The 23,672-nt window shown below is 36.5% G+C and overlaps 2 protein-coding genes, 2 long non-coding RNA genes, 1 other non-coding gene and 1 pseudogene across 7 annotated transcripts; 3 read left to right on the top strand and 3 right to left on the bottom strand.

The window, feature by feature from the left end:
* The first annotated feature begins 484 nt into the window (after nucleotides 1-484).
* TRNAG-CCC (transfer RNA glycine (anticodon CCC)) lies at nucleotides 485-555 on the top strand. The gene has a single exon. It is a non-coding gene; the product is annotated as a tRNA-Gly (tRNA).
* Nucleotides 556-2,508: 1,953 nt separating this feature from the next.
* On the bottom strand, nucleotides 2,509-4,020 carry LOC110758227 (AP2/ERF and B3 domain-containing transcription repressor RAV2 pseudogene; annotated as a pseudogene).
* A 3,857-nt stretch (nucleotides 4,021-7,877) lies between these two features.
* LOC110758232 (small polypeptide DEVIL 3) lies at nucleotides 7,878-8,618 on the top strand. The gene has a single exon (XM_021960036.2). The coding sequence runs from the start codon at nucleotides 8,193-8,195 to the stop codon at nucleotides 8,325-8,327; it is 135 nt and encodes a 44-aa protein (XP_021815728.1). The 5' UTR covers nucleotides 7,878-8,192; the 3' UTR covers nucleotides 8,328-8,618.
* A 3,206-nt stretch (nucleotides 8,619-11,824) lies between these two features.
* On the bottom strand, nucleotides 11,825-15,677 carry LOC110758234 (uncharacterized). 2 transcript variants are annotated; one of them, XR_015834656.1, is made up of 4 exons: nucleotides 15,359-15,677; nucleotides 14,265-14,331; nucleotides 13,989-14,098; nucleotides 11,825-12,336 (listed from the first exon to the last, which is right to left on the bottom strand). It is a non-coding gene; the product is annotated as an uncharacterized LOC110758234 (long non-coding RNA). The 2 variants fall into 2 exon arrangements; XR_015834657.1 differs by lacking the exons at nucleotides 13,989-14,098; nucleotides 14,265-14,331.
* Nucleotides 15,678-19,609: 3,932 nt separating this feature from the next.
* On the top strand, nucleotides 19,610-21,295 carry LOC110758225 (uncharacterized). Of its 2 annotated transcripts, XR_002526919.2 has the most exons (3): nucleotides 19,610-20,865; nucleotides 20,957-21,048; nucleotides 21,136-21,295. XR_002526919.2 is itself a non-coding variant. In XM_021960030.2 (2 exons), the coding sequence occupies exons 1-2, from the start codon at nucleotides 19,620-19,622 to the stop codon at nucleotides 20,962-20,964; spliced, it is 1,254 nt and encodes a 417-aa protein (XP_021815722.2). In that variant the 5' UTR covers nucleotides 19,610-19,619; the 3' UTR covers nucleotides 20,965-21,295. The 2 variants fall into 2 exon arrangements, 1 of the variants encoding a protein (XP_021815722.2); XM_021960030.2 differs by having other exon boundaries at nucleotides 20,957-21,295.
* On the bottom strand, nucleotides 20,510-23,664 carry LOC110758233 (uncharacterized). The gene is made up of 3 exons (XR_015834492.1): nucleotides 23,305-23,664; nucleotides 22,932-22,989; nucleotides 20,510-20,646 (listed from the first exon to the last, which is right to left on the bottom strand). It is a non-coding gene; the product is annotated as an uncharacterized LOC110758233 (long non-coding RNA).
* Between the last annotated feature and the right edge of the window lie 8 nt (nucleotides 23,665-23,672).

A 23,672-nucleotide genomic window follows, 5' to 3' on the forward strand; every position in this document is an offset into this window, starting at 1 on the left:
CTACCATTCTTCTTCATTTTCAACACAAAATCCTCTTATAATTTATTCTCCTTCTATTATTTTTCATTTTCTACACAAAATTTTCAACACATTCAATACATTAAACAAAATATAATTAAAAGAAATCTTATCCGAAATATTCTCAAAGTTAATTCTTTATGTTTTTAAAAAAAAAATCTTATCCGAAATATTATCCAAATTAATTATTGAGGTAAAAAAATTTGTGTACAAAACAAAAAAATGAATAGTATTGCCCTTTGCCATGACAATAGGTGGAAACACACAATGCTTTTTGCAAGGGCAACCACTATTCACGTTAATAGTGGCTGCCCTAGCCCCCCTCTTGCCATGGCAAAGGGCAAATGGGTGGAGTTGCTCTTATGGGGATTGGGTTGGGCATTTCGAAGTTATTGTCATATATGATCCAAACTAAAAAACGGATTGTTCGTATTTAAACCTTTTGCTAATTAGAAAGGACAAGCAAGCGCATCTGGTGTAGTGGTATCATAGTACCCTCCCACGGTACTGACCAAGGTTCGATTCCCTGGATGCGCATTTCCTTATTTTTTTGATATTTTATTTTTGTTAAGGAAAAATATAAAATAAAGTTACTCTATCTAAAAACCCTAAACGAAAAGACAGTTGAAGTATCAAACAAACCAAACCAAACTTCAAAGTTTAATAGTCCACCATTGATGGGTCTTGTCTCTGTACTCAAAGTCAAAACAAACAAAAACCCAAACCTAACACCCATCCCATCCCATGTCACATACCACACAACTCGTCCATAACACTCTCATATTTACTACATGCATGCACATAATGTTATTAACTTACAACCTCTTCACATAATAATCTTCGATTGCTACAATTTTCTCTTTGCCTCCCCACCTCAACAAGATTCACGAGCCAAAAAATATGGTTATACTTTACGAGATTCACAACCTCTTCACGTAATATATGTTTTTGACTTCTTTCTCTATTCTTAAGGCTCGTTTGAGATTGCTTCTAAACGTGTGGTATGCTGTTATATTATTTAGAGTATTGAAAAGCACAGGGCCACAGGCACAAGCTGTTTCCCTATGGCTATCATCAGTGGCGGACCTGTGCAGGCGCAAGGAGGTGCACCTGCACCTCCGGTCGCCGGAAAAATCCATTACAGCCTCTGGTGTTGCACCTCTGCTTCAGACCAGATATGCACACAATCTGTTCGACGAAATGCGCAAACCAACTCTGCGCTGCGTTGCTGGTTCTCGCGCGCTGCGCGCGTGACCTTGTTTTTTTTTAATGAAGCTTGGCCAAAACGACGTAGTTTTGGACCAGGCTGTTTAAATGACGCAGCTTTTTTTTTTAATTTAACCTGGCCAAAACGACGTCGTTTTGGACCAGGGTTTTTTTTTAAAAAAAAGAGGAAAAAATAGGGAAGCTGCTGGGCCATTTCGTGGGATTTTCTAAGGCTTCTATAATTCCTTCTATAATTGGGTTTTAATTGGGCTACTATAATTTCTTACATAATTGGGTTTTAATTGGGAGTTCTCTTTATTCAATTGGGTTTTGGGAATTCTCTTTATAAAAGACCAATTTCACATCACCCAAATTCATCAAACCCATATTTTGTTTTAATTGTACAGTTATGGAACGGTACTTTAAGAGAAAGAGTTTAAATCCTCCTTCAAATAATCCGAGTAGTTCAAATCCTCCTTCAAATAATACGGGTAGCTCTAACCCTCCTTCAAATAATCCGGCTAGTTCCAATCATCCTTCAAATAATCCGCCTAGTTCACATCATCCTTCAAATAATCCGCCTAGTTCCAATCATCCTTCAAATAATCCGCGTAACAAAATGGGGAATCAATGGTTGAGTGATAGCTTGGTTGTTTACATTGAGAAGGATGTTTTTTCTTGTATTAGTAATGCAAATATAATGCGACGTTTTCATGATATGAAACCTCGTCGGCAACAATTGTAGGTTAATTGTAATGTTATTTTTTAAATTAATTATGAATAACATTAGTATTGCGTAAATGATATGGATGTTTAGGTTTTTTTTTTTTTTTTTTTTTTTTTTTTGAGCTCTTAGCTTTTAAAAATTGCACCTCCGCTAAAAAATTCCTGGGTCTGCCGCTGGCTATCATCAACAACATAGCAATTGAATTGAACAGGGGTAGCTTCAGTGCACATTACATTGATGTTGGGCCCTCCAAACACTCCTTGTTGGTATTAGTTTCTGTTTTTAGTCAACTCCCGGGCCCAAAACCCTCAATCTTTTGATTATATCTAGGCATTTTATTGTTCAAAAGCTTGATGTGAACACTAGAACAACCAAATAATTTCTATGATGAGGGTAGATGTTCTCTCTAACAACATAATTTTTTTTAGCCTTTGTTTGTTACAAGCGATATTAAGAGAGAGGGATTCGAACAAAACTGCTTTAACAACTTGAGCATACGTATAAGTTAGATGTGCGATTAAGATCTTTTCATTCTTTGATAAAACAAGAAAAAAAGATAAACACCCACTACAATTAAAATTCTTTCTATATGCCATATATGGTAAGCTTTGTCACACTTGTACAAATCCAATTTCATGGAAATGGGGCTCTATGAACTTATTCTTGCTCCAAGCCTCCAACACATGTTATTGTCTACAATTCGACTACGTGTTTCCACAATGTTAACTCCAAACAACCTTACCACTCCATCATCTTGAACCCTCTCTTCAACTTCAACCCTACTAGCCATCTCTCCGAGCCCCGAAACCTCGACGTTTCTTAGTCTACAGTCAATGAACATCTTCTTCTCCTCCCCTATCGATCTCTCAAACCTAACAACATCCCCTGCTTTCAACTTCTTCTCCTTCACAAAATGAGTCCACCCTCTCGTCAACACATAACTCTGACTGCTACTCCAATAACAATATCGAAACCTCCACACTTTCCCCTCACCATCCTCAAAATTCAACAGCACCCCTTTGCATAATTCCTCACTCAGATGCAATGGAAAATGCTTCTCTGCATGTTGTTTTGGTATGACCATGCGGTTTAATCTCCCTACATCGCTTGGCGTCGCCACTTTCTCAAAAAGCCACTCCCTCTGATGATCATAACCGTCCATCAAATTAACGTGACACTTAATTCTCTTCCTAGCAGCATCACCATCACCAGCACCAGCATTGAACAGCTTGAGCTTGTACATCTCAAGCTCATTGGTGTACGAGTGTTTTCGAAGCATGTCGACGATCTCGGCCTTGGAATGAGATTGCAAGAAAAGGGTTTCGTTGTCAGGATCCATGTAAGGCTTCACCTGGTTCTGGTTGAAGTTTGTGATGGTTTCGAGGCCTCGGAACCTTATTGAGGCAATGTCATAGGCCTTAGCAGCTTCTTCTTCTGCATTGAAGGTTCCCAGCCACACACGCTGGTGCTTCTCGTATATTTGAGCTCCCCATCTGCCATTTGGCTGCGGGACAACTCCCTTGTACCTAGAAGAAGGTAACTTGTTTGAATTTGCAGCCTCACTTGTGCTCTCATTCATCACATCCATTGATCTCAATAAACAAAGACTATATATATGAATTGAAAGGTTTTGTGGGTATTTTGATTCAAGAAGAAGAGGAGGGCGAGAATCGAACTCTTTCCTTTTTCGAGTCTTTATTTGGGATTGAAGATGGAGAAGACCAACTTTTTTGGTTCATGGAATATGGGATGTTATTATTATAGTTGGTGTGGGATGTATATGAAAAGTAGGACCCAACTGAGCAAGTTGATGGGTTCACATAGAATTTTACATTGTTTGATGCAAAGTTCATCCCCCCTGATCAAAAACCCATTGCTGTTATATATACCTTACCTGATCTGATATTATGGTCCACACTGCCAACAAGTTGCCTGCTTTTCACGTCTCCAGAATAATAATGCATTGAGTTTTTGTTTGAGACCTTGAAAAACCCTTTTTCCTTTTTTCTTTTCATTTCCCTTTCCCCCGCCCAATCTTATCTAACAATATCTTCACCACACAATAGAATAAGATAATGATATGATGATCTGTTGTTGCTGCAGCGGGTTTATTTATTGTGTGTTGAATGTGGGGGAGGGGATTTTCCTCGATTGGGTTGGGATTGGTTGAAATTTCCTAGGCTGAACGTGGCGTGTTCTGATTGGTTTTGTGTGTACTTGGCTTGTTTTCATTGGCTGCTTGCATAAGGGATTTTGTCTTATTCTATCTAGGTTCACATACGGCAGTTTTGAAAGTCACCAGTGTTGCATAATATATATACACTTTACCCAACATTGGCAGGTTATCCCTCTGTATCAGGTTCAGGTCTTGGGTTTTTTTGTCTGTCCATGCATTTTGGACAGTGAAATGCACATTTTACTTTACTTTTCCAAGTTCATCAGAGAAAAAAAAAGGTGAAGCATATGCAATTACCATGAACCCAGTTACATATTAAGCCCATCCAAATATAAGAGCCAGCCCAACAAATACAAACAAAGACAGGTGATAAGAAAAATGAGCCCAACCAAAAGAGCAAAACTACAGCCCAAAGAAACAAGCAGGGAGGTCCAACCCCAAACAAACACGACCCAGGTGCCGGCATTGAGAATGATATGATTCATTTTCATAAATTAGTGTGGTTTAGATTATCGCTTAAAGTAAAAAGAAAAAAAAAAATCAAATGTAATGAGCCCTACTAGTCTATAGACATTGAGTATTTGAAATTATCAAATGAAGAGAACCAACCATGTTACAAGGCTGATCAAACATGGGACCATTTTTTTATGTGGTCATGCAACTCTTGGTTAGGTTTTAGATGAAGATGAACAAGTCCTATGTGGTTTATATCTAGCATCTAGCTCAAGCAATGTGAAAACAAGTGTCCACCGTCTAAAAGATCACAAGATGAAGGACCACCCTGTCTTGTGTGAGGTTTGTTATAAGATAGCCACAAAATAGGAATTCTGGAGAGAACATGGTGGTCCATCTTGTTTGGGATTTGTGGAGTGTTGTGTATGGATATTAAACATTTGGGATTTGCTGGAGTTTTAATGTGAAACCTTCATCTTCATTCTTTGTCTTACAGTTGTTTCCAAAAATCATTCTCCCTTGTGAGAGTAAAATCAGCGCCAATCATTTCACATTTTATCAGCACTTACAATTCCAACACCGACCCCTTTCCACACCCCCCAACAACACCATTTTTTGGGTTGTGCTGCAACATGAATTTTATCAATGTGATATTCAAAATTATTCTAATGTATGGGAAGAGGTTCAAGTTCGGATGCAAGGGGCAAATACACTGCTTTGACCAACTGACCTAATTCACGTAAACAAGAAAAACCCAACTTTCTCTCCATCTCATATAGAATGATCCATGTAGGAAGGACTAATCCTATTATATGAAAAGTTGAGGTAAATGTTGGAAGAAAAGTTAAGCTTCTGTAACATCTTTCTTAAATCTAATCTTCTGATAGGAAGGTTCCTCTCAGTTTCCCCAAGAAGTTGTTGGAATCAAAAGCATCTTACAATTTAGTCAATTGGTTTGCACTATTAATTAAAGAAAAACAAAAGATTTGTAGAATCTAATTGAAAATTTAGGCGACTTAATACAGTGAACAGCACAGTTTAGAGATATGAGGAGGACAAACACAATCTTTGGTTTTACCAAGACAGACTTTGTCCACTGTAACTTTTGTTTTGATGCCACATTTAAAACAATTGTAACGAATTAAGAAACATTGAATGGACAGACAGCTCCCCCTAATGATGAACATTCAGCAAAAATCTAGGTTGCTTAGCATATCACAGGCAGTGTCCATGTCCCTCACGAGGCTTTCACGTGCAGGGTTTGTCTTCTTTGTGCTTTTACAGCCATGCCAATGGGACTAGCTTGGCCATGTCATCCTCCCCAATTTATTGAAGAAGAAAAAACAAATCAAATACCGGCCAATGAGCAAACGCGAGGAAGGCTAGTTAGTTAAAATAGTGTATCCGTCTTTTTACACCTGAGTTCGATCGTAAGCGGCCAATGATGAGACAAGAACCTGGACTCATTTTTGACAACGGAGAGAGTGCATTTTGAGATTAGTTTTTGATGGACTATGTCTCCTGTGACCAAAACCTCTCTTAGTCTTAGAGGGACGCGTTTTTATTTTTCATTTATAATATGGGCCCTCCAAAATATACTGTTTCTTTCAGTAGGTGCCTGAAAGCCAAGCAGCAATGAAAGATCTCATTCAACATTGGGCTAGCTAGGCCCACTTTCAGGATAAGGCTCAGCTGAGTCTTTAATCAAAATGAAAGAGAAGACATGTCTGGACTCTTCTGTAATCAACCTATTTTGCAGGGACCTTTTTGGGACCTTTTTGGGACCCCAATTCCAATTACAGATAATTTGTTTGATTTGATGGGATTTATTTATATTTATGTATCCATTCATTCGTTTGGTGGATGACAGTTAGAATAAGCATTACCAAACTTACTCGCAAACCAAAATATACTCATCTTATTAGAGCCACAAAAACTAAAATAATAACACCCAACTTTTGGTTCACCCAAAAAATTATTTTAGTACTTGGAGTTGAATTAGTTCCAGAACCCCAAAATATGAAGATTGAAAAGATCTTGTAATCAAATCCTAATTAGGGGTGGATACGAGTTGAATTAGTTTAGTTTAATATCAAATGCTAAACTGAACCGACCAGATGGATTTGATAATTTTTCATTCCGTATTTTAGTAAGTACAAGATGAAATTGAAAATACGTTGGGTTGTCGGGTTCCGGTTTTCTTGGTAAAATGGTCACCATTACCAAGTGAGGCCTATTTGCTTGAGCAGCCCTAATCAAACTCAAATTACTGCAAATGATTATGCATAATCTCCCCAAGACTACAGAAAGGGAGGAAGAGGGGGTTCATGGTCTGGTTGAGTTGACCTTTTCCCAATGCACCCAAGTGAAATATATGGGAGGAGCACGAGACTAAACATGTGGGATTATGTTTCGTCTTGGGCTAAATAATCACATAATCAAGTAGTTAATTTGAACTTTGGTTGGGTTTGAAGAAGGCACTGCAGATTATATTGCAAATTTTGAGTTTCGAGGTTCAATATTATAGTAATTTGAACACAATGGGCTGTCTCTCTGTCCATTGCATGAGTTCCACCAGTACTCTCCTACAGGACATCCCATGTAATTGGAACTAGACACCTCCCCTTACAAAAATTAGTCATATTGTTATATTAATTTTTATTAATTTTTTTTAATGAAATATTAAACTGCATTGATAATTCAAATTCTCAGAGCATTGGAGCTCAATATGATATTGAAAAGGGATATTTGGAAATTTGACCTTTCAATGATTTATTTTTTCTTAGGATTTTTCTTATTGAAAAAAGCGATAGCATATTAAACTCACACACACTACATAGATGCTAGGATTCGAACCCATGACAATTCCTGAGGAGTAATTTTTCAAAAAATATAATGTGTAACAAAAATTAATAGACTATAAGTGGAACTTTTTCACGTACGATATGGGAGCGCAGGGTTTTCTTTCGTTTTATTTCTCTTGAAGAGTCGATATATGGAGCAGAGTTCATCATGAAATTATATGAACAATTACGTATGCTTCTGTTTTATTTATTTATTTGGTCAATAACAACAAGTATGCTTGTTTTCCTTGTGCAGCATGCAGTCACAAGACATGACAAAGGAACAACAAAATTTTGTCACGAAATATTAATAATTCAGGGTCTGGGGAAAACTGACATGCCAAATTGCTCAAATATCTAAGAAACTCAAAAATTTCTGAGGATTTTTTTTCTTTTCTTTTTGATGAATGGCCGACCAATTTTCTCGGTGGTTGATGCCCACATAAATGTTGGTGAAGAGGATGACGTGTCAGGGAGATAGAAGAGGTGGGTTGGGGGGTAATTTGGCAATTGGAAATTGGAAATTGAAAAATTTTTAAGTGCATGGAATTTGGAATTTGGGGTTGGGTTGGGTGGGGGCCTGGTCTAGCTTTTGTGCATAATTCTTTTGGAACCCTTGGACCACAGACCCCTCTATTTATATCAACCCCTTCTTGCCTCTCCTCTCAAACATACCAAAACCAAGTTGCTACAAGTCTCTGTGTGTTAAGGCAAACTCTAGGAGGAGAAGAAACGCAAGAGAGAGATTTGAAGCTTAACAGGTGCAGCCATGGCAGCTGATCAGTCCAACAAGAAGAGCAATAGGGTTTCATGCAGAAAGCTTGGAGGTTATCTTAGACAGCAGAAAGGGAGGCTCTACATCATTAGGAGATGTGTGGTTATGCTTCTCTGCTGGCATGACTAATTTGCAATTGGTTTAAGTTTTCGACATCAGCCATTAATATTTTTCCAACTTGAAGCAAAGCAAAGCAAGCAAGCATCTTCAACCATTGCTGCAATGAAGTTTCAGCAAATCATCAATCATATCTCTCCCTCTCTCTCTCTCTCTTTGTCAGCCTCCTACAATGATGAGGTGTAAATAGCTAGCAATGAGAAATGTCAGTGATGATGCACAATTGTTTTTTACTTTTCCTGCAGAATTTGTACCATAGAAAAACTTTGAATTAATTAGATATTTGAAACCAATTTTAGAGAAGCTTGTGTTTCACCTACCTCTCTCTCTCTCTCTCTCTCTCTCTCTCCGCATATTTGTACCAGTTATTCAGAATTTCCAGTTTAGCTAGCTAGAGCTAGCTTTGGTTCCATTATTCGAGCGGGTTCACGAGTTTAATTAATTTATTGAGTAAATAAAGGTGAAGCACAGTGAAAGAAAGTAAGTACATAATAACTTCGTCAATTATAATTTTGCGCATGCAGGGATCGATCTCATTCTAATGGTGCCAAAGTAATCTACATAGATATAAAAGGATCACTAGTAGCTATAGCTAGTAAAGGAGAGATTCTTCAGCCCCTACAGCTTTTATTTTTCTTTCTTTCTTTCTTTCTTTCTTTTCTGAAAGAGGGAGGGAGGGTCGGTTAAAATACTAGCTAAATATCTTTAGTCATATAAATAAAGCAGGGAGAAGCAGAAGCAGATCCAAAGGGAGAGCTAGCTATACATTCCCGGAAGAAAAAGAAAGCAGGATTTCATATATTATTGCTAGCCAAGTAATGTCATTGGTGATGAGTGTTTTGTATATCGTGTCAAAATTCTGTGTAACTTTTTTCTTATTTTTGTTGTTGAATTTTATGGTGTTGTCAACTCAGCTTTCAAATGCATCTTGAAAAAAAGTATGGGTGATCACATGCGGGTCGTACCATATGATTGGACAATTTTAATTCTACTTTGGATTCATCTTCTTCATCCCAAAACAAAATTACTCCTGTTACTTTTACCACCATTCATCTCATCATGCTATTTTCACACATACAGAAACAAACTAGTTTAACATCTTATTCATGAGTTAAGTTGATACATAAGTATCTCATCATGCTATTTTCACACATACAGAAACAAACTAGTTTAACATCTTATTCATGAGTTAACTTGATACATAAGTACCAATTAACGTATAAACTAAGAATTGATTATAGTTCAAGTAGTTAAGAGCAGTTACTCACACAATTGGAAACCCCCCTCTTTCACTATTGCTCGTATACAAATAAAATAAAACCAATGTATAAACTAATATAGTAGTCTTTATCAGATATATATAGTCCATGAAATTTCCATGCTTTGATGAAGACACACTAGCATGAGCAAATGGAAGGATAATGTTGTTTATATAAATAGAATAGCATGAGTTGTGCAGGACAATGTGAATATGGCTTGTCATTTTGTTATAATTAGCAACCTTATCTGTAGATTTGATTGAAGCACATATTGATACCTACAAATTTGTAAGCAGGATCACTCCAGCAAACGCGCTTAAGAAGGAAGGCGTACGCGACAGAAACCTAATGAAGCGCTAGCTGTAAGAGCAAGATGAAATTAGGTATGGGTCTTGTACACACACAGTCACCTAACTCCCTAATGAAAGCTGCAGGCTAAAATAGACCTAAGTCAAGACTCCATGTGCTGCTTAGAGATGTGGAATGGAGCGGAGCTCATTGGGGATGGGTTTGGGTGATGCCGCTCGCATTCGGGGTATATGTTTGAGATAGTCATTCATGTCGATCGTTGATGCAAGTGGAACTTACAATGCAATAACGATCAATAATCAATCAATCATGCAGACGAGGTTGTTCTAAACATATGAGCTAAGATGGGATATGAGGTCTCTATAACTCATATCTAAAACCAGTTATGAACCCTCATGCAATTGTGAAAATTAACCAAAACTATGGTCTCACTCACTCACTAAATTGACGATATGAAACTGGGAAAGTGTGTCTCAATAAATTTATGAATATGTTGATAATATAATTCTCATGCACGTGCAATATGTATTAATCCCAGATGAGTCAGAATCCAACAGTATTTTCCTACTGTTTGCTGTTTGGTCCCGACCCAAACAGAGGACAGTGAAAAAAATAATGTACGTATGAGTAGGCCAAGCAAGGTAAACCACTCATATTTTTTTTTCAAATTCTTCTAGAGCCAATCACAATCCGCCACCTCATAATTGAGAAAGCGACAAAGTGTGTGATTGGTCAAAATGGCAGCTTTATCATGCCCACGTGCACCCCTTAATACTCAAGCCCCACCTCTGCGTCCTCCACAACAACTGTCTGATTCTTTTTCAATTCAAGCTAGATGACTAGTTCTTTCGTTCATACCATAGTTTTCAACTTTTCATTTTATTTTTAACTTTTTTTGTTTTTAGCTTTGTTTGGATAAGATGGTAAATCTCGCTTGATTAACATGTCTACAAACAAATCATTTACTCATCTTAACCCAAATTATGCACAAAATAGGGTGTGCAATGCCAATGCCATCCTCCTTTATAGCATAGTACTTACATTACATAGATTTTGTATTTTTTTTGTATTTTTTTTTTTTTTGAGATATCAATGCTTATTTTTAATTATGATAAAAGTTCGGCTCTTATTTTTCTAGTGACTGACCGATGAAGTGTCTAAACTAAGCTATAGTTTAGGTGAGTAAGATAGGTTTTCAAGTTTACCCCAACTTAATATTTAAGAGCATCCACAATGGGCTTCCTAAATCACCTCATTAGACAAATTTTAGGGAGGAATTAGAAAAATACAACTCTAACTATGTTCTTTATCCACCTCCTAAAATAGAGAGACTTCTAGGAGCTCCTAAATCTAAGGAGAGAAAGAACTCCTAGTTGTGGCTCCCTATAATTTAATGCTGCTTTATTTTATGAGTATTTTAAATTTTTAATTAATGCTAACGATTTTTTATATTATTTTTTTAAATATATAAATGGACCAATTAAAAAAGAGTTATAGCATTTATAACTCCCTAAACTAGAGAGTATGATTGGAATTAAAATTTTATAAAGAGCTCCCAAAATAACTTTTATACGTTCTTAGCTAAATTTTAATTACAAAATAGAGAGCATGGATTCAGCACTTGCTGTCCAATTGATCCAGAAACAGGGCCTTATTGATGTTCATCCACTTGCAGCCTTAGTTGCTAGTTGCTGGGATTTGATGCATAAGATCAACTGCTACAGTGTTTATCATGTTTACAGAGAGAAAACCAGTGTTGCTGATTGTTTAGCAAATTGGAACTATAACTTAGACTTGGGTCTTTATATTATTGTTGATGCTCCAGTTGGGTTGGGCCTAGTTTGATTGATGATTTGCTAGGAATTACTAAAACTCGACTAGTTTCTACTAATATGTTGGTGTAGGTGGTTCCTTGGGGATTTTTTCCCCCTTTTTTCATAAAAAAAAAAAAGAAAAAAAAATACATTTTCCCACTTCATTTTGAAATTCTAAATCTGTCCCTACGTATTTTTGGGTCTAATTTATAGATAGCGGACATCTATGATACAAGTTAGGACTACTCTGTATTTCCTCTCGTGTAAAAACAACCTAAGTGCATGCGATAAAGCTATCCATGACACAACTGGGACTTGCTCCATATATACTGCGATTGTTTCCGGGGCCCAATGTGTTTAGAGCCTTTTGGGGTGCAGGCCTGCAGCAGAGCATGCCTGCCAGCCTGCCTGCCTCATCAATCCTCTCTGTTTGGAAATGAAGCAGCAAAAAGGTCCAGCCATTGAGGCTTTACAAACTAGACTTAGAATATACAAAATATACCCAACTCTCTCTCTCTCTCTCTCTCTCTCTGTGGCAAACCCGTGTCCTCCCGGTAGTCTATATCTGCACATATTCCCTAATTAATAAGGATCGATCACACATCAGTTTGTGGAAAGTTGAGGAAATTAAGCCAATGCCTGCACAAAAACACATGATGAGAAAACTATAAGAACCATTCAAGCTGATGAGATTATGAAACTAAGAATTTTTCATCTGCATTGAAGCCATTCAGATATTCAAAATGTGTGACACAATGTGATGCGATAATGTATCGCATATATAACATGTACTGATCGCGTTTATCAGATCGGCTTACAAGAAAAGGAAATCATGAACTGATCTAACTAAGACATGCTGAACCTCATATTCGAGCTCTGTTAATGTGCATCAAAAGCTTCTCAGACATGCATTTTTTTCCGTCATCAAAGTTAAGCTTGGCTTAGCACTTCCAATAGGACTTCCAACTGCATCCTCTCTTCATATATCTCTTTCATTTTCAGAAAGGCAGCAATTGGGGTTTGTCTGTCCCCAATTGACAAGGTATAGATGTAAATTTCTCTATATATAAGATTGTAAGGAAAAACTGGAGACTTAGTCCAATTTTTACCACAAGAAATTAATGAAGCTATTATTAAAAATGAAGTCAATATCAAATTGTTGTCCTCATTTCACAACCAAGGCATCTCACTTCTCATATTAATCACATATAACAAGTACCATATGCCATAAATAACAATTATTTTCTCCCAATTTTCAAAGAAACCAACCAAATATGAATTCAACACAAGCACATTCAAAAAATTTGTACCAATCTTCTGATCACCTTATGGTACAGATATGAATGTAAAGTGTTGAATGGGATATAAATTAGGGTGATTCTCCAATAAGTATTTAAGTTAAGGATTGGTCATATATTTTTAATCTCGGCCTTTGGATTGCATTCATTAGATGTGTTTATAGATTTAATATGCAACAAACATGTAATCCAACGATCGAAATTAGAAATATATAACCAATCCTTAACATAAAGTATTTATTGGAAAATTTTCCTATAAATCAAAACCTATTGTCTATTTCCAGAACTAGAAGAAATTGTCAGATTATAGGGGAGGGGCAAATAATCTTGATTAAATGCTGGACCATGTGAAAAAAATACCTCCAATAAGAGCAACTCCAGCAGGAGGGGCTAGCCCGGGCAAGAGGTCCCCTAGGCCCCCAATCCCGTTTTTAGGGGCCAAGGCTTGCCAGGGCAAGCACTGGGCTCCGCCAGCCCGGGCAAGGCCCAAGGCAAGACTTACTTGGGCTGCTGCTTAGGTAAAATGACTTAATGTTGACGTCTGCAGCCAATTTAAATAACAAAAAAATTAAAAAAAAGGAAAAAAAGAATCAAAAAATTAAGATTTTTTTTTATAAATACTAACTTTATACAAATTTCTCTCCTCATATCTCATGTGAATAGTGGTTGCCCTTCGGTTGCCACGGCAATGGGTGGAAAACTAACAAAAAATTGCTAAGGCATGCACTATTTATATGAATAATAATATCTCTTGCCATAACAAATGAGTGAAAATACTCTAGGACAACCAACAATCCAGAGACAACATTTTGTTCCCCCTAAAAAGTCATAGGCTGCCAAGTACTTTCCCTAAAGCAACTAATGCCATGTCTGATATTTTTGCACCAATCACATCCAAATCAACCTACAAAGATACTGGATTTCTTTCTTGTACATGATAACTACTGACAACAAATATTAGGCTCCATCCACCAACCAAATATGATTACTTACTTCAATAGCTCTCAGAGAGAATATCTCAAATTTTCATTTTAGGTATTCCATCACATCTCCTTATCATATAATAACGACTAACTTCAGCAACACAATCTATGCCTCAAAAGCTACAAAAAAAAAAGCTTACATGTGTTATGAAAGAAGATATACATAATTAATATAAAGAAAAACAAACTATACACCCAAAAACGACAATCACAAACAAAAAGCAACAGTTTTATGGGAAGCATGATTAGTACACGCTACTATATATAAACATAAGTCAAAATTTACCCTTATATACAATCGCAAGTGAATTTAAAACAGGTATTTGTAATCAGTTCTTCTCTCATCCGAACATCTGAACAATAATAACGTGCAAACGCCATTGTAAATATAAAGGAATGCATGAAAGGATAATAAAAAATATATGACGTCAACAAGGTAATAATATCCAAACGGAGAAAATTTGTACATATAATAATATGTCAACAACTCTATAGAAGAGTATTAAAACCAAAGTGGGAGGAGAGGCACACAAGATGTAATATATTGTAATGCAAAACTATACATTCTCACATGTGAGATTTATTCTGTCAGCACATACAACAAGAGAAACCAACTTAACCAAGAGGTATCACTCTATTATAACCAAGGGAATGCAACTGAATCACCAACATTTCATGAAAGCCTTATCTTGAGCTAATCCAAGTTTCATGGCTTAGAAGATTAATCTTGTGTTAAAAACTCATAAGTAGAACTTGCCCCAAAAACCGGCTTTGCCGATTTTTTCACAACATGTTTTTCATCTCTTGCCTTAAACGGCTAGTTATGGCTGATCTATCAAAGCTAAAAAACTAGAATTTGTCAGAATTGGTCTACCGTTATAACAATTAACCTGAGTGAAGCTTGAGGTATTTATTCATATGATGTTGTATGAGAAAGCTAATTAAGCACTGTATCATCGTTTCACACTCAACACACCAACCAAAGGAGCCACAAACTATGCAGCAAAGGTCCAACTCAACAATCTTCGATCTTCTTTGGTTTTTCTCAATCAATTTATTCATAAGAATTTCTACATATATACATCTTTCATAATTAAGTTCACACTAGTTACATACATCTCTCTACATGTATACTGAAAATAATCTAGACAGTATAAAGGTTATTCATGTGCCAAAGAATCAAAGATCCCACAGCTTGTATATACATACAATCTTGACAATTAATTAAAAAAAGGGGCCTAACGAGATTCAATGTTATAGAAGAACCCAGAAACTCTTTTCCTGGAAAATTGCTTTCCATTCAAACTAACATAACCAAAAATATTATTTCGATTGCAGGAAACGAAAAAGAAATTAATCTGCAAATGAACAACAACTTACCTGAGATCAGAGATTTCTTCACAAAAGTTTCCTATGAGCTTATATGCAGGCAGATCTAACAGTGATGATACTGATTAGCTTCAGTTCGTATTCCTCTTTATCTTAAATATTTACGTACTCACTCTTCGTCATACATAAACCTCGTTCTGTGTGTGTTTGAGAGAGAGAGAGAGAGAGAGGGGGAGAGAGAGAGTTTAGGTTTTAATTGTTTGAATACAAAATTATGACAGTACTGTTTTACTGCTTGGTGTTCTTTTTAGTATCTATGAAAACTATTTTAGGCAGCTTCTTTTTATTTTTCTAAAAAAGAAAATTTATTAAAAAGTTCCAATACATCCAATTTTGAGGTTAACTAGAGTTAATGTGCTCCTCACTTTGCACTCAAGTACGAATCATTCTTCTCGTAGTTTAGATTAGTTAAAGTAAATTATCGCATGTATAAATAAAAAAAACCTTCAATCAAAAAAGTAAAATAGAAAATAGAAAATCTTTTTGGGAAAAGCAGAAGAATAAAATCTTCCCTCTTCTGGTTTTTTGGTCAAAATAAATTATCATGAAATCATTTAACAACTGGTTAAATATAACCTAAAAAAACCTATCTACTTTCACCACTTTTTATTATTATTTATTTAAAGTATTGACTAACTGGCTAACTAGCTATAGCTATGGTAGATTTACTTGATTTGATTTTCATCTAGGTAATACAATATTCTAGCTACGGTACATATTTTATATATATATATATATATATATATCCAGGCTATATGCTGAAAAGACCATGCACCTAATTAAGTAGAAGCTTGTACGCAATATATATAAATATATATAAATATATATATATATATATATAAATTTCAAAGTGTATCAGATGACAGATGTCATAAGACTGATAACTCACATAATGTGTTACAAAGATCGTAACTGTAGGTGAAAGGTACCCCTTTGTTTTGTTGGCGAAGGCCATCTATAGTGCACCCGGTGTAACAGGTTTCCTACTTCTTTCTTTTCCTTTCCTTTTCTTCCTCCTCCTTTTTGTTGTCTTTTGCTTTTTGAGTTATAATTAATCTTTTAATTGCTAAAAAACATTCAAACATCTAAATTGTTCTTTTATTTTGTTATTTCTCTACCCATTACCCTAGTCATGAACACTAGAGGCAATCCCTTTACCTGCACTCAAAACTCCTGCTTTGTCGAAGGTATCTTATTGGGATAAATATTTTCAAATTACCACATAGGTCAACAAATTTTAATTTGAAGAGTTTAATTTGCTACTACTATTAGAAAGAGGAGGGGGGAAACTCACACACACACAGGTAGCATGGGGACTTGAATCCAGGACCACTTGAGAGCACAACAAAAGCATGGACCAATCCAACTAACACCCTATTGATATGTAATGTTGATTAATTCACAATGGATATCTATATATGTAGAGGCTTCTCTTCTAATTGCGTGTAGATTATAATATTGATTCTTAGAGTGCAATTATCATTAGACATGAATTCATATTAAACAAGAATAGTTCTCATTCTAGGTAAACATATAGAATTTTTTTTGGATAAAAAGGTGATAGCATTTTATTAGATCAATAAGGAAAAAGAGTACAAAAGGCACATACTGTAGAAGGAGCCATCCCAATAGCAATATGATAGACATGGGTAAAAACTTTCCAATGACTTGAATCAGTCGAAAAGCTGATCAGCTTTTCGGTTTGAGAGAATCACTCTCGAAAATAACTTTTCTATAACCCCTTTCTACCGATATAGTTTCCCCAAATCTAGACCAATGACATCAAGGACAAAATTGGCCGTTAACCGACATGACTCTCCTAAAGAGACTAAGAATAATCAGCAAACTCAAGTAAGTTTATGGATTTTATTGACCACAAAAGACCAAGATTCTAAAACAATGTCGATAATCTTCATCTGGGACATGACATAGAGAGCGCCACATAATTGCTCCAACGTGCCAATCAACAATCATGACTAAGCAACAACATCTCAAAGAGCATAGGTTTGCCAAAGGAAAACCATATCGTCATAGATCAACTAGAAGTCAGAGAACCCCCCCAGATCTGAAGTGCTCTCTCTCTCTCTCTTAGTCGGCTAGGGTTTTTCGGATAAACATATAGATTTTTGATATACAATCTGTATCAAACTAACAAACAAAAGTCGTTAAAAAAACAAACAAAAAAACTTATTAATAAAAGTCGTACGCAATACGGAAACCCATGTATATATAATTGGTGCTCAATGAGTTTGGATGGAAAGGGAACAAGTTGCCTAAGTGGGGTTTGGACAGTTCTACCTGTCTTGAAAGGGAAGTTGCCCTTTGAGCATGTGAAGTGCAATTAAGCAGCAAACAACCGTGTGGGTGGTCATCGCAGATATGTATAGCAACTAATAAATTGGCCTTTGTTAGAGGTTAATAATAATTACAAATACCTTAGTGTCTAATTCCTAATTATATCAGAAAGGGACATGTAAGAAAGAAGAGCATGGACAATTGTCTATATGAACATTTGTAGTGGAATTGAAAAGGAAATGACCACCACATTATTATTTGACAAGAACTAGGTACTCTTGCAGGCCAAAGCCAATGCATTAAATTGAAAGCAAGCTAGCCTTTTATTAATGGATTTTGTACATGGCACACTAGCTACCTCTCAACCATTCACACCCATCGTGAGCGCATATCCTTATCTTCTTCGTACGAATATATCTAATCACATTGTCCTTGAAACAACATTAAAAATCCAAACCTTTGAGGGCTTAAATCAAGGTTTTCATGTCGCTTGGCCACCATGCCTAGTCGTCAAGCCCTTATCGTCTTCCTGTAGCTAGCTGTGAATGGCTGTGAACGGCTGTGGCGCCTGGGTGCAGGGTGTACAGTAGAGAGAGAGAGAGGGAGAGCAAAATGTTGTACAAATAACAAAGTAGGCCTACAAAAAAAAAATTTCTCACTTCAAGTAAGGAGGGATGATTTGAAGTGGGACTTTTTCAATTTTGAAAAGAGAAGTATCGTTAGACTAAAAACTAGCGTTACAGATTTAGAATTAGTATGGATTCACGCTAACGCTTGCCTAATTTCCTAACACTTTGCTATGTATGTTGTACTAATACAACACAAAGGAACACTCGATCGACACGACATGAATTATTGTTTTCCATTGATCCTCGCCTCCTCCCTAAAATCACTCTTCTAGACTCTTATGTGAAAGCGATACTAATATCTCATTTCACTAAAGCTGGTCAAAGACAAAAGCATGTGCAGAAAAGCTAGCATATATCCATACATTTTCAATTTGCACATGCACAGCTTACGGCCACCACAGACAATTCAACTCACGGCCTTTGGAAAACCTAAAGACTCATTTTTTTTTCCCTTTCCAAGCCAAAAATGATTTGATCCCTTGCATACGCCTAAACTTTTTTGTTGAGAATTGATCATAACGAATTAGGGCCCCCTACAATTCGAATTATACGCACGTACATGGAGGAGGAGCCAGGAGGTGCATGTAAGTGTAACCACCAGCAGCTTACCCAAAAAAGAAAAGAAAAAGGTAGCTTAGCTTACCCAGCTACTGTTAATTACCTGATCACTTTTCAAATTCCATAGGAGGAGGTGATGATGCCTAGCCTAGCCCTAGTTAGACCTAGATAACCCTAGTTAATTATTTTGTATTCTCTTTGGTTTTTTCTGAAGATGAATTAATTATAAGTTATAACGGGTCTAAAAGTTGAAAGGGTTGTCAAATTCCCCATCAGTCCCCGGTTTTGTTATGGTGTGTGTCCCAAACTAAGTGGCACAAACCCACACATCGTGCGCTTTCCATGTCCAGTTATCCATTAGCCCCCCACTCTTAATATCTCTCTCTGCACACACACTGTACGTTCAAGACTTTGCCCTGGGGATAACCATTCTTCCCAAGAAATAGTTGACCGGAAAAAACAAAGAGAAAAGAACCAAAAACTCAACCATCACCTCTCTCCAACACTTATATTATTGCTTTTGGGGTTTAATCAATTCATCATCATCATCTCTCAGTCTCACTCACTCATAATATTTCATCCCCTTCTTTCTCAGAGCACGCGGGGATGCATATATATGAAGTTGCAGAGAGAGAGAGAGAGAGAGAGATCAGTGGCTCTGAAAAGGTAAAGTTTTGAGGAAGATATATAAATGGGTATGAAGAATCTCTCTTAACAAAGATATATATTGTACAAGAAGGAGCTGTCAATTGATTTTCAAACCAAAAATCATGTTTTCATCTTGCAGTAGCAATATTAATAGTACTTCTGTAAGTCCTTTTCAACCTTACTTTCCCTTGTCTTCTTCAAATTACCACCCTCCTCCTCCTCCTCCTCCTCCTCTTCCCTGTGTGAACCAAGAGCCTTGTAGTGGAGACATTTTCCTTCACCACAATATTCAAGGGTACCCCATCTCTGGTCAATTTCCACTTCATAACAATGCCTTAATGGCACCTCCTCTTCCTCAAAGCTTGACCCATTTGGGAGTTTCATCAAACACTGTACCTCCTAGCATAAACGCTGATGATCATCATCCCTACCATAGTTACTATGGTGCCATTAACAATGGTAATATTTTTCCTCATTTCCTTCATTCTTCTAGAGAAGATATAGTAGCGCCGCCGATGAAGAAAGATCGGCACAGCAAGATCTTCACTGCTCAGGGCTTGAGGGACCGGAGGGTTAGACTGTCCATCAATGTTGCCCGTCAATTCTTTGACCTCCAAGACCTGCTAGGGTTTGACAAGGCAAGTAAAACCCTAGAATGGCTTCTCACCAAGTCAAGAAAGGCCATCAAACAGCTTGGGACTCGGAACAAACACTTGACCTGCAGTACTAGCACTGGGCGTTCCAAGAGTTTGACTTCGAGTTCAGAGTGTGATGACGATGACGTCGATTCAGACACAAACGAGGTGGAAAACGTAGCGAGCAAAGAAAAAGAGGTGATGTTGATGATGAAGAAGAAGATGAAAGAATCTGAATCTGCTAATGTTTATGGCATGAAAGACTCGAGGGCAAAGGCAAGAGCAAGGGCAAGGGAAAGGACAAGAGAGAAATTAATGTGCACTACTAGGAGCGGGCCTCAGATGTTGAACCAATTGAAGTTATTCAACGAGCTTGATCACCATCAATCTAACAATAATTGTGAAACAATGTCATCATCTTCAGCAAAGGCCAATATTGGAGATCATCCTGAGAATCAAGAACTGGGCTCCCTCCTAGCTAATCAGTTAGCTCATCATCATGAGGAGGATCCATCTGTTCATGTCATCAAAAGAAACAAGTTGAAGCAGTATTCATCAGGTTATTCCAATTATAATCAGCAAAAGTATCTCAATGTGGTGTCAGCAGAAAGTACAGATCAGAGTTCCAACAGCCACATCCAATTTCCCAATGCATTTCAAAATTGGGACACCAATGGCGCCTTCCCATGCCCTAACATTCATTGTGCCATTACCAGCATCAATCTTTCTACTGGTATATATCTTTATATTGTCCAAAAATATAAACCCTTTTACTCTTTTTGATCCTGATTTTAGATTTAATAATCATGATCTCAAATCTGTAGGAAATTAAATCTATGGCAAAACTTGGGGGGCAATTTGTTGCGAATTTATCAACGACTACATCGATTATCGTCCAGATTGTTAACATTGGAGTGTAAGCTAAATTTCTGTTAATGTATTTCTTTGTATGCTCATTATCTATAGATCTATATTGAGCCACCTGATCCACTGTGTTTTACAGTTGGCCAGGAGTTACAAGAATGATCGAATTGAAGATGGTTTTCCTTAACAATGCATGAGTAGTACTTCTACTGGATCAAAGTTATATATACCACTTCAATTATATGCATTCACTTATCAAAACCACAAATGATGATCAGCATTTTTCACTTCTAATGGTAACATATTTTTCTGTTAAATTCATTGGCTTGGATAACTTAGCCAGATACAACATATACATACATAAAGGACACAATTTAAACAGGGATATGTATATATGCTATATACAAAACAATCAGAACTCACTAGTAGGTGTGTCTTTCTGTCCATATAATTATGGTTTCTTATCCAAAGGGAGATGTATGCACACACACACACACACACACATCCATTGATCAAAGGCTTTCTTAATCAATTAAGAATCTGAGAAATTCAAGTTCATTCAAATTCTATTTCTGGATCAGCGAAAGGACTAATGTCTTACCAGTTGTTTAAATTTGGAAAGGTTTGTGATTTAATTTCCTTCTTCCTAGCTTTGTTATGCTACAGTGTTCTAAGTTCTAGGTAAGTGAAAAGGTTGTCCTATATAACATTGTGACGCTATGATGAGTTTATTAGGAAGTCTAGATCTCCATCAGAGGATGGGTTTATTGGTACGTATGTACGTACCTTCTGAATTGATCATAAATGTGGGGAGATTCTCCAATAAGTATTTTATGTTAAGGATTAATTACATACTTCTAGTGGCCGTTGAATTGCAATCATTAAATTTGTTGATAGATTAGAAGTATGTAATCAATCCTTGACATAAATACTTATTGGAGAATTTCCCCATAAATGTGATCGATCATATGACTTCTATCGATGGTTTCATATATTGATCAAGATGCCTTAGACTGATATATGTCATACCATGGGAAGGAGATAAAACCAAGTGGGATAAGCTTGGAAATATGACTAATTGGAGAATCTCCCCTTCCAATTGAACTTCAGTTTGTACAACAAAAAATATTTCGATTTATTATGAGTTTGAATTGATCTTTTGCGGAGAGTTTGATATTACTCCTATGAGTTGACACTCAGAAGTTGAGATTTGTAACAAGAAGAGTATCAACATGTGTTTTATTTCCATTTATGTCTGCATAGAGTGAATGAAATATTATTTTAGTCCAAAAGGCTTCTGTTTTCTAATATGCTTCTCATGCATTGAACAATACACACACACATACACACAAAAGTAGAGATAAATTCTACTAGCAATATCGCATGCCATAAGATTTATTTCTTTATATATTAAAGTTGGATATTTATATTGATCTATCTATATATATAAATAATTTGTACGTACGTACTAGCTAGCTAGTCATCGACTTTGATTTCTATTGCTAGGGAAAATCAGTGGTCCGGTAGACAGAGATAATTGAAATCTTTTAATGCAACTGCCCTACCCTAGCTTTCCCCCTGCCCTCCTTCCCCAATTTACTCAACTTTTGTTCTACCTACCCCAATAATTTTTAGGAAGTATGTCCTTATTTAATCTTTTTAGAGTCTACAGAGAGAGAGAGAGAGAGAGAGAGAGAGAGAGAGCAAGTAAAGAGGGTCGGTCTCGATCAAATCTTTGTAAGTCGTTTGAAAGAAAATGGATTGACGAAGCACTTGGAATTTTGTTTCAAAGAGAAGATATGAAGAAAAAAAATGAAGGACACTTCCAGAACAATAAAAGTTAGAACAGTCAATTCTGGTTTCAAAGCCACATCAAACTTTGAAACTTTAACAAACATAGGAAATGTACATTAAATTGGAGTCAAATTACGTCACCTGCAGATTGAAGAAGACTTGCATGGTCATGATTATTACCTCTCAAGTAGTAAATGAGCTGTTGGGTCGAGACAACAGAAGATAAAGTTCAAATATTTTATCATTGTAATTAACAGAAAAAAAACAACCCCAACAACATGCAAGAACTGGATCATCAATTAAAACAAAAACAGAGAGATCTAGATTTGGAGACTTTCCAGGCTAGGAAAGTGTACAAAATGATTCAAGTTATGAAACTGAAGCTGACAACAGCATGCACCTTATAGAAAAAGGAAGAAAGAAACAGATGGAGAAATCAAAAAAAGGAGCCTCATGTTGCATAAACAGCCTTTGGAGAGAGAGAGAGAGACAGAGAGAGTGCAAACATACATACCCACGGTGAAGTTGAAGAGCTACCTGTAACAGTGGAAGTGACGGCGGTGATGTTAACTTCTTCTCTTTCTCTCTTTCTTCTATATTTGTTCATTAAATTTGTGCAGTGAGATATTTGTGTTCACTGTGAGAATAAAGAGGGTCTTACTTTCTACTTACAGACTGACTGAAGGTGTGGCTTATATTGGCCATGGCATGAGGTATAATATAGTACTGTACTGGTAATTTTCTATACGTATATAATACTGTAGACTGAGAGCTCCAGATAGTGACTGATTATTTGTACCTGATTATATAAAATATGGTGTACCAAATGGATGAACAGTGACTGATTTGTGTACTAATATTTATTCAATTGCCGACTTTGTC

This window comes from Prunus avium, chromosome 3, assembly GCF_965620075.1.
Source record: "Prunus avium chromosome 3, drPruAviu1.hap1.1, whole genome shotgun sequence".
NCBI lineage: Eukaryota > Viridiplantae > Streptophyta > Magnoliopsida > Rosales > Rosaceae > Prunus > Prunus avium.